This window comes from Pyrus communis, chromosome 6 (genome assembly GCF_041283825.1).
Source record: "Pyrus communis isolate YQ-2024b chromosome 6, ASM4128382v1, whole genome shotgun sequence".
NCBI classification, from domain to species: Eukaryota; Viridiplantae; Streptophyta; class Magnoliopsida; order Rosales; family Rosaceae; genus Pyrus; species Pyrus communis.
In genome coordinates, this window is record NC_142570.1 from 3,329,215 (window position 1) to 3,340,150 (window position 10,936).

The 10,936-nt window shown below is 41.1% G+C and overlaps 1 protein-coding gene across 1 annotated transcript; it reads left to right on the forward strand.

Moving 5' to 3' along the window:
- Positions 1 to 6,161: 6,161 nt before the first annotated feature.
- On the forward strand, positions 6,162 to 10,045 carry QKY (C2 calcium/lipid-binding plant phosphoribosyltransferase family protein). The gene has a single exon (XM_068450139.2). It carries the CDS (start codon positions 6,347 to 6,349, stop codon positions 9,596 to 9,598), a length of 3,252 nt encoding a protein of 1,083 aa, XP_068306240.2. The 5' UTR covers positions 6,162 to 6,346; the 3' UTR covers positions 9,599 to 10,045.
- The last annotated feature ends 891 nt before the right edge of the window (positions 10,046 to 10,936 follow it).

Genomic DNA, 10,936 nt, shown 5'->3' on the forward strand with positions numbered 1-10,936 from the left:
GGGAGAAACAAGAAAAGAGAAATTAACGGTTGGGGAAATGAGAAGAAAAAAAGAGATTTCAATCCCTAATCCTATAATTAAGGATAAGATTAACATTAATCACAAATTAAAAAAAACAGTAATTACTTAATTAGTCAAATTGAGGGTAAATTTGGCAAGAAAATACAAATAAGCTAAAGTGGATCATAAATCACTGGACCTAACTTAAAATTTAAAACAAAATTGGACTATAACTAATTATGGCTCATAAAATTGGACTCATATTAAGTTTGACATAGGTACATAAATACAAAATATGTCATGAAGATATATTTAAATAATATCTAATTAAACTAAGGTGTAGGTAGATAATGCAACTAATCTGTGATGCAGGTAGGCAATGCAATCAATCTGCGATGCATGTAGTTAATTTACAAACAAAAAAACATATGATACATATGCAATTAATCTCTAATATGGGTAGAGTATTATAAATAAAAAAATCCTATGGTACAGGTAGATAAACACAATTAATCTTAAATTATCAACAAAATATATAATATATATAGGTAGATAAATACAATTATTCATGATACATGTACATTATAATATAGAAAAATTAAAAAAAAAGGACAAGTGATATAGGTAGATAAAACCAAAAAAAATTGGGAAGAAAAATGATATTGAGGGAGAAAACACTAGAGAAAATGCTAATTCGATAGAACTTCAAAATTAAAAAAAAAAAAAAAAATATATATATATATATATATATATTAAGGAAAAAGAAGCCAAAAAAAAAAAAACAAAAAGACGAAGAATCCAAAACACTAATGCAATTTTTTTTTTTTAACCAATCAAATGTATATTGATCATTCTTATGGAAGAGGAGGAGAAGAGGAATATTATGGAAGAAGATTACTCGGCAAAATAACACAGGAAGAGAAAGATATTGTGAGGGAGAAACAAGAAAAGAGAAATTAACGGTTGGGGAAATGAGAAGAAAAAAAGAGATTTCAATCCCTAATCCTATAATTAAGGATAAGATTAACATTAATCACAAATTAAAAAAAAACAGTAATTACTTAATTAGTCAAATTGAGGGTAAATTTGGCAAGAAAATACAAATAAGCTAAAGTGGATCATAAATCACTGGACCTAACTTAAAATTTAAAACAAAATTGGACTATAACTAATTATGGCTCATAAAATTGGACTCATATTAAGTTTCCCCATGTTTTTTTTATCATTTCATTGCTTTAAGATAAGCATAATGCATGTGAGCACGCTCTAATATTCGGCTCATATAAAATAGACATGACTAACGCAGGTCACGTGGTGTTACAGTTACATAATTTTATTGTAGAATTAGCTATATGTGTTGACGTAAATTTATGGTGCTTAAATATGTAACTGTGTCTTAGGTTTTAAAAGGAGTAGAATTCTTTTCCCTCTTTTTTTTCCTCCCCTTCTATCCCCTCCTATTTAAATGGTCACGGTTAAGTCACGTCAACATCTTATATTAATTTTTTTATAAAAATAGAAAGACAAAATAGAGAATATAAGAGGAGGAGATAGAAAGAGAAGGAGAGAGAATCTTAATCCGTTTTAAAAAGGAGCCTCACTGTAGCATGTCTACTTTAACTGGCAAGATAATAATCAGCGGAATGAGGGAAGAGAACGAAACGACATCCGAGCATTTTCGGGAAGTTTTCACCCTTCCACCAAACTCAGATGCCGGTAAGTACACCGTAAAATTTGTCAATGAGATTCTGTATGTCACCATATCAAAGGTGCCAGCAGCGGTCGAAGAACAAAAGAAAGAACCTGACATAAAGTATGAAAATGTCCAATGCAAAGCCGCTGCTTCTGCAGAAATAATTAAGGAAATGGATTATAAGGACTGCAGTGGAGATGTTGAACAAAAACAAGGGGATAGTTATGACTGCTGTGGTTGCATTTTCATTGGTGATGCTGGTTTATCGTAAGTTCCAATCAGCTGGAGAATGGGATGATTAAGGCTAATTAAGCCGTGTGTTAACTGTTAATTAAGTTACATCACATCGTATGGTTATTGATATAAATGTACAGAATAAGAATTTCGATGAATAAGATACATCGTCAACTATAGCTTTGACATTAGTCGTTATAAATGGAAGAAGGTTCGATCTCGTCGATTTTGTTGTTTCAGCTTTAGCCTTGCGACGACACTCCTTCCAAAACCCTAAAGCTTTGACATTAGTAGTTTAATAACAGTGGTTGAATAAGGCGCAGCGACCAATGCTTGTGTTCTGAAATACTTTTGAGTGTGACGATCACATTGTCACATGGTGTTGCTAATTTTATTTCTTCTGTCCGACGTTGCCACTGAACAGTAATATCCTTTTGGGTGAGACTTGGGCTGGGCTGTTTGTGGTTGTGGACCTAGTTTCACAAACACTGTACAATAGGCCCACAATGTGTGATTGGGCTTGTAAACCGCAGTTGCATAGATGAAAGATGAGAAGTGAAAGGAGGGAGAGGCAAAAAAGTAAGCTAAAAACAGAAGGGCATCAATTCAAAAACGACTTTATGATGTAAGTAGGCAGGCAGGATCGGATTCTTCGAGCAAGCAAACCCACTAATTGAAAAAGTCACAAAGACGACCACATCACCGTGATGCGGGATCGAGAAGCTTCTTTGAGATGCGCGCCCAAAAGATTTACTCACTCGTATTTATCCTCCTGAAGTCCTAAATGTCTCGTTTGGCAGTTCGGACTGTACTGATTATTTCTGTCGGATATGATAAATAGTCACCAGATAGTACTGACTAAATTAGTCGGGTGTTTGGTGCAGTATCGGACTAGTGACCGTATTATTTGTACTGTGTTTGATATTATACCAAATAGGAGGAATCAAACTTTAAAAAAAAAAAAAAATTTTAAAGTGAAATCATTTTTTTGTTCCCAAATCTCTCTGCACCCTCCCTCTCTCTCCCTTCTTCTTCCCCGACTGCAAAAGAATCCCAAATAATTGTTCCCCAGCTCTGTCCGCCACACCCCCCAAACTCCCTCCCTTTCTCTCCCATATTCTTCTTCCCCGACTAAATAATCCGGGCGTTTTGGTTGGTTTTATTAAGCGGGTGTATACCGTGTTATCCTATCCGACCGGTTAAATTAATCAGGCGCTTATTTAGTACGAGTGAACGCCAAACACCCGAGTCAATATAACTAATCATATCCGATCCTTTATCCGATCTGCCAAACAGGGCCAAAGATATCTAGGACTAGGAGTCTATAGAGATTTTTCCATTTTGGCCAAACGCAAGTCATATGTTATTATATAAATTAAAAATATTTACTTTTAAGTGTTCATTTATTGATATAATAACATATGGTGTGTGTGTGTGTTCTTGTTTCAAGCATATTAAAATCTTTATTTAGTATAGTGACATACGCACAAATATATAATTAGTAAGTATATATACCACCAGACCCAGCACACATTGCAAGCAGCTTAATTTCCTTCATCTTACAATTTCTATACCAAGTGACATGCTAGCGTAGTTTTGGTCTCCAAGTTAAAAGGTACGCCAAGTTAGAGCTAATGACCCCAAGAAATGCATTAGCGGGAGTTCAAACTCGGGTTGAGAGTTTTAAACTTTACATGTTTTTCACTAGACCAACTCCTTCGGCTTAACTAGTTAAAATTTTTTAATCAAAAGTAAAATTGAAATGATTTTAAACACAAACAATAAAATCATATATGAATACAAATTTATCACTCTTTTATTGTATGTTTAATGTACCCTCAAGTTGTCACTTTTTACTGAGCGTGTATATATAAAAACAGTAGTGGTGAGTAAGCTTGACAATTTCTTATATGATCCACCAACACGAAATGACACGAAAATAACGAGTTTTAAGTTAACATGTTAACGAGTTAGGTTGTTATCGGGTAACCCATTAAGAGCCCTGTAATATGTCAGGTCATTATGGGGTCACTTGTTAAGAACTCGATTAGATATCGTTTTTCAGATTTAGGCATTAGGCACAACTATTTCTTACATGAGTCAGTAACCCGACACAACCCCGTTAACGAATTAGCTCGTTACTTAGTCACCTGATAAAACTCGTTAAGATAACAGATTTGACATAACACGATCCGTTAAAATAATAAGTATTAAACAAAAACGATACGAGCATGACAAAAATGACTCTTTTGCCACACCTAATGGTGAGTCCAGGTGCTTCCTTAACACACTTGGCCATACCACGTATAGATATATGGTAACATGGTATGGTCCGTATGGAATATGAGTTAGTTTTTGACAATGGAACGTCGTGTTCATATGTAGTAAGGAGAATAACACATAAAGATGTACTAAAAAGGGGATGCTTTGTGACCCGACTTTGTTTCAAAATGTTCTTGCTTTTCAGTAAAAGGATAGGCCCATTTTGGTTTTCGAATCATGTGCCTTCTCCACACTACTACTGCACCAGTACTACTATGGCATATATCCTATGTGAGGTACCATATCACCAATGTTCATGAGATCACCCACCCACCCAATATCGGATGCAGGATTTGAATTTTGAAGTGCCATAGTGTTAAAGTACAAGTTTTTAGGCAAATAGTTTATTAACTAAGGCATTTCGTCGAACATTTAATGAGTTTGTTGTCGTTAACCAAATCATAATTCGCATATATCAACAGATTTCTACATATGCTTAGCAAGTATTGTAACAAACATGCCAAACATTTGGAGAGTACTCGAAATTCGGAAGATCTTCACATGTATATTTTCTATACTTTGAGTGATTCTAGGAGACTATAGCCACTTTGATCCAAATATACATTCGACCCTATCAATAGGCTCGAGTAATTTTTAATACAACCGCGAAACTGTCATGCAACGTTGTTAATCTACATTATTGTCGTTTACTCTTGCACTAAAAATATCATATATTAATAGATTCACGTCGTTCTCATGTTTTCTTTATTAAAATTGTGATGATCCCCAAATTCGTTTGGAGGGAATATATTTTTGATTGGCATGCAAGGCTCGTCTTAAATAAAAGCATACATTAAACAAATAGATTATAAAAATAAAAAAAAAGGAATTGTTATTATCATTTAAAAACTCTTATTCTGCACTCCAAACTTTATATATTTAAAAAGAAAAATATATTTGCAAGGAGTGTAAAATGATATTTTTAGAATGTCGATAACATTTCTTTAAAAAAATGGAGGGGAAAACATAAACAAAAGAAAGATAGGAAGGGAGGGATGTGTGAATTATAGATAGCGAACCCAATAAAGAAGCAATTCCAAAAGTGAATTGAAAACCTTCGCGGGTGAGAATGGAATCTAAACTCTCGCCCCCACTCCAACCCAACCAAAAAAAATTCCCTTCTCTCCATGATTATTTACCTTCGTCAAGGTAAAAAAATCTTACGTTGGTAAAAAAAAAAAAAAGAAATCTAGCCATGTTATATAAGTTGTTGAGTTATTTCTTATATTCCCAATTGATTTTATGATAGAATTTCAAATTTTTTCATAATATCAGAGCAAATTAGCCTATATGTGAAATCCAACGGGTAAACATTGGTAAAAAAAAAAAAAAGAAAAAAAGAAATATAGAAATGTTATATAAGTTGTTGAGCTATTTCTTATATTACAAATTGATTTTATGATAGAACTTCAATTTTCTTGATAATATCATAGCAAATTGACATATGTGTGAAATCTAATGGTTGCCTGTACTTTACGTCACTTAATTTGTGTTGTTCACACGTTTAGCTCGAAAATTCGCCAGAAATCCTTATAATGATTTCTTCATGGTATGAGTCTATGAGAGTAGATTGGTCAACGTGGGAGTCTAAAGACCATACGTGCTCAACGTCACCCAATATATGTTGTCGCTATTTTGCAGAGTTTCATTTTTTTTTTTTTTGGAACTTTAACGAAAAATTCTTGGTATTATTCATTTTAACGAAAAAATCATATTTTTACACTAAAAATTCAATCCTGATACTATTTATTTTACCTTTTATTTTATTTTTATCGTTAAAACTCAAAGTTTTTAACCTGTTTCGTTAGTTTTCCGTTTTTTTTTTTCTCACATTCTAATTTATGGTGTGAAAAAAAAAATTTAAATACAAAGAGAAATAGTATGTTAAGTACAGAAAGAACCGTGCAAATTGCAAAAGTTAAAAAAAGCGCAGGCACAGCTCAAAAGCAGAACCCCAAAAACCCATCAGTCAGACGCACCGCTTCCCATTTCTCTCTCCCGCTATCAACGCCCAATTATCCAACTTTTCTGTCCCGAAACCTCCAAATTCCCCTTCGTTTTTTCAACACCAAAACTGACACCATCCACGATGAGACCATGACGGTGTCGTTTCAAGTCGTCCAAAACCATTCACCGCCACAACCATCTCAACAACCCCCACACCAACCCCAACAACCACCGCCGCAACAGCAGCAACAACCACCGCCACAACAGCAGCAGCAACCACCGCCACAGCCTCAACCACCATCCGAACCGCCGCAGCCGCCAAGTGTCGTCAGGAAGCTAGTCGTCGAAGTCGTCGACGCACGTGACCTGCTCCCCAAGGATGGCCAGGGCAGCTCCAGCCCCTACGTTGTCGCCGACTTCGACGGCCAGCGGAAGCGGACCTCCACCAAGTTCAAGTCGCTCAACCCTGTCTGGAACGAGCCTCTCGAGTTCATCGTCTCCGACCCTGACCACATGCCATACGAAGAGCTCGAGATCGAGGTGCTCAACGACAAGCGTTTTGGGACTTCCAGTGGCAGCGCCCGTAAAAACCACTTCCTCGGGAGGGTAAAGCTGTACGGCACACAATTTTCGAAGCGTGGCGATGAGGGACTGGTGTATTTCCAGCTGGAGAAGAAGAGCGTGTTCAGCTGGATAAGAGGCGAGATTGGGCTGAGGATTTATTACTACGACGAGATGGTTGAGGAATCGCCTCCGCCGCCGCCGTCAGAGGACCCTCCGCAGGAGAAGCCGAGATCTCAGCCTCCGGGGGTTGTGGTGGTCGAGGAGGGAAGGGTGTCTGGAGCCCATGGAATGCCGGTTGAGAACACAATCCACCACAAAGGCTCGCACTCGCCGCCGGTTGTGGTGATCGAGGAGTCGCCGCCGCCGATGGTTTATGTGCATTCTGAACCGCTGGTTCAGGAGATGTCGAATCACCAGCATCATCAGCATGAGGAGGTTCAATTTCAACCAGAGGTGAGGAAAATGGAGATGAACAGAGTCGGTTTGCCAGGTGAAAGAGTGAGAATCCAACGAAGGCCAAATGGAGACTACGCTCCGAAAGTGATTTCTGGAAAGTTCGGGCCGAAGGGTGCGGCGGAGAGGATTCACCCCTGCGGTCTCGTGGAGCCGATGCAGTACTTGTTCATCAGAATCGTCAAGGCTCGAGGACTCGCTCCCAACGAGAATCCATACGTCAGGGTCCGTACGTCGGCCCACGTCGTGAGGTCGAAGGTGGCGGTTCACAGGCAGTGTGAGCCGACCGACTCGCCCGAGTGGAACCAGGTGTTCGCGCTCGCACACAACCGGCCTGAATCAGCGGGTTCCGAGTTGCAGATCTCCATTCACGACTCGCCGTCCGAGCAGTTCTTAGGCGGCATTTGCTTTGACATGAGTGAGGTGCCGGTTCGTGACCCGCCCGATAGTCCTCTGGCTCCGCAGTGGTGGCGTCTAGACAGTAGCGCCGGAGATCAGCACCCCGGTCGAGTCTCCGGCGATATCCAGCTATCGGTTTGGTTCGGGACCCAAGCGGATGACGCGTTCCCGGAAGCGTGGAGCTCCGACGCTCCATTCGTGGCTCACACGCGCTCCAAAGTTTACCAATCGCCGAAGCTCTGGTATCTGAGGACGACGGTTATGGAAGTTCAGGATCTTCACATACCGTCAAATTTGCCTCCATTGACAGCTCCAGAGATTCGCGTCAAAGCTCAGCTCGGCTCCCAATCGGCGCGAACCCGGCGCGGCTCCATGAACAACCACTGTGCGTCGTTTCACTGGAACGAGGACCTCATCTTCGTCGCCGGCGAGCCGCTTGAGGACTCGCTGATTCTACTCGTGGAGGACCGCACAAACAAGGACGCCGCGCTCCTCGGCCACGTCCAAATTCCGGTGAGCTCGATCGAGCAGCGAATCGACGATCGCTACGTGGCGTCCAAGTGGCTCCCACTGGAATGCGGGGGCGGCGGAGGTGGGCCCTGCGTCAGCGGCGGAGATGGGTCCTACTGCGGGAGAATCCATCTGCGCCTTTGCCTGGAGGGTGGATATCACGTGCTGGACGAAGCGGCGCACGTGTGCAGCGATTTCAGGCCGACGGCTAAGCAGCTTTGGAAGCCGCCTGTCGGCATTTTGGAGCTGGGGATTCTCGGCGCGCGCGGCTTGCTTCCGATGAAGGCGAAATCCGGCGGGAAAGGCTCCACGGACGCTTACTGTGTGGCCAAGTACGGGAGAAAGTGGGTGCGGACCCGAACCGTGATGGACAGCTTTGACCCGAGGTGGAACGAGCAGTACACGTGGCAGGTTTACGACCCTTGCACTGTCCTCACCATCGGAGTGTTCGACAACTGGCGTATGCTTGCTGCCGCGGGGGAGGAAAGGCCAGACTACAGTATAGGAAAAGTACGAATACGTATATCTACGATGGAGAGCAACAAGGTGTATACGAATTCGTACCCGTTGCTGGTGCTGCTGAGAACCGGGTTGAAGAAAATGGGCGAGATCGAGCTGGCGGTCCGGTTTGCATGCCCGTCGTTGCTGCCCGAGACGTGCGCGGTGTACGGCCAGCCATTGCTTCCCAGAATGCACTACCTCCGCCCGCTCGGGGTGGCTCAACAAGAGGCGCTACGTGGCGCCGCAACTCGCATGGTGGCTGGGTGGCTGGCGAGGTCCGAGCCGCCGTTGGGGCAGGAGGTGGTTCGGTACATGTTGGATGCGGATTCGCATGCGTGGAGCATGAGGAAGAGCAAGGCCAATTGGTTTCGGATAGTGGCGGTTCTTGCGTGGGTTGTCGGGTTAGCGAAATGGTTGGATAGTATCCGGAGATGGAGAAACCCGGTTACGACGGTTTTGGTCCACATGTTGTATTTGGTTCTTGTTTGGTACCCGGATTTGATCGTCCCAACCGGGTTTTTATATGTTTTCTTAATCGGAGTTTGGTATTACCGATTCAGGCCCAAGTCACCAGCTGGTATGGATATCCGGCTTTCGCAAGCGGATTCGGTCGACCCAGAAGAGCTCGATGAGGAATTTGACACTATCCCAAGCTCAAGACCGTCCGATATCATCCGGGTCAGGTACGACCGGTTGCGAATGCTGGCGGCCCGGGTCCAAAACGTTTTGGGCGATTTTGCAACCCAAGGAGAGAGGGCCCAAGCATTGGTGAGTTGGAGGGACCCTAGAGCCACAAAATTGTTCATCGGAGTGTGCCTAGCAATCACTGTGGTTTTGTACGCAGTGCCACCAAAAATGGTTGCTGTGGCCTTGGGATTTTACTACCTGCGCCACCCCATGTTCCGAGAGCCAATGCCGCCGGCGAGCCTGAACTTCTTCCGACGGCTTCCGAGCTTGTCGGACCGGCTAATGTAGAGAGTGGAAGGAAGAAAATTACTAGACATATCATATATGTGAGAGCATTTTTTTAGGTGCCACATTTTAGAGGGTGTGACAAATTACAAGGCAAAGCAACTGTGCAAAGTTCAAAAGTGGTCTTTAAAGGAGGGAAAAAAGGGATTTGTCCAAAAAAAAAAAAAAAGGAGGGAAAGAAGGGAGAATTGGTGGGAAAAGTTCGAAAGCGGCAAAGTTGTCTTAATTTGGTTGAATTGATTGACTGACTGATAAAATTTGATCGATATAAGAGAGAGGCAATGTTGGCGTGGGGAAGAAAAATGAGTGGTGGACTTGGGATGATGTTCTGGAAAGTATGAACACGTCAATTAAATTGCTTTCTAACATGTAATTTCGATTGCAGTTGTTTATTTTTTATATTACTCGGTATTTTGTGTCATTGAGAAAAATTGATTAATTCTTCGTGGATATGTTTCTCCAATTGTACGACAATACGTTTTTCACTTTTTTTTATTATTTTTGTTTAGCCGCTTGTATTTTAAAATTTGTTTTGCATGTGGAGACGCTCGTGCATATTATAAAAGGCCAGTGTTAAAATTACTGGTCTATTTTTATTTTCTCTTGTTGAAGTATTGGAGTGTTTTCCGCTGAAATGATTGCTTGCTAGCCATTGGTAATTAGGCTTGGTGGTTTTGTTCCTTTGAAATTATTACAATGTATGAGAGGGCCAGAGTTGTAGGCTAAACGTTAAGGCTTGCTCCTCCCCCTCCTCTCAGTCATCTTCAAAATTCACCACATTTTCGGTTTTGGTCGGAGGAAGCTCTCGGTTTTCAGCATTTGTTGTGTTTAGTACGAGAGAGACGACAGTGCTAGAAAAGCATGACGGCTCTAAAAAGGAGAAAGGCAACGTTGAGAGGGAGGAGAACGAGGAGGAGAAACACAAGGATGGAAAAGATGAAACAGAGCAGAAAAAAAGTGAAGACAAGTAGAACAAGGAAGGTAAAGGTGAGGATGATAGAAATGGTGATCCTGAAAAGGAGGAGAAGGAAGAAAAAGAAGCCTCGAAGACAAAAGCTAGCTAAGTTTAGGCATTGGTGGCAAACAAACAATGAACTTTGAAACTGTCTTTTGAGACTTTTTTGTAATAAGACTTGAAAATGCCTCAAATTTGTAACGGATTTTAGATTTTTTTATTTTTTATTTTTTAATATGTGAAACAGTGTACACTATTTATTTATTTGTTGTTGTTGTTAAATGTACCATTGATTCAATTCCCATGTAACTAGAAATCCATATTTTGGAAAAGGGATTCTTTTCAGATCCCTTCCTCATAATCCATCAAATCAGGAATCCGTGCTG

What these genes read in the sequence shown, in the direction of transcription:
- QKY (XM_068450139.2), top strand. Translation starts at nt 6,347, where the DNA reads ATGACGGTGTCGTTTCAAGTCGTCCAAAACCATTCACCGCCACAACCA.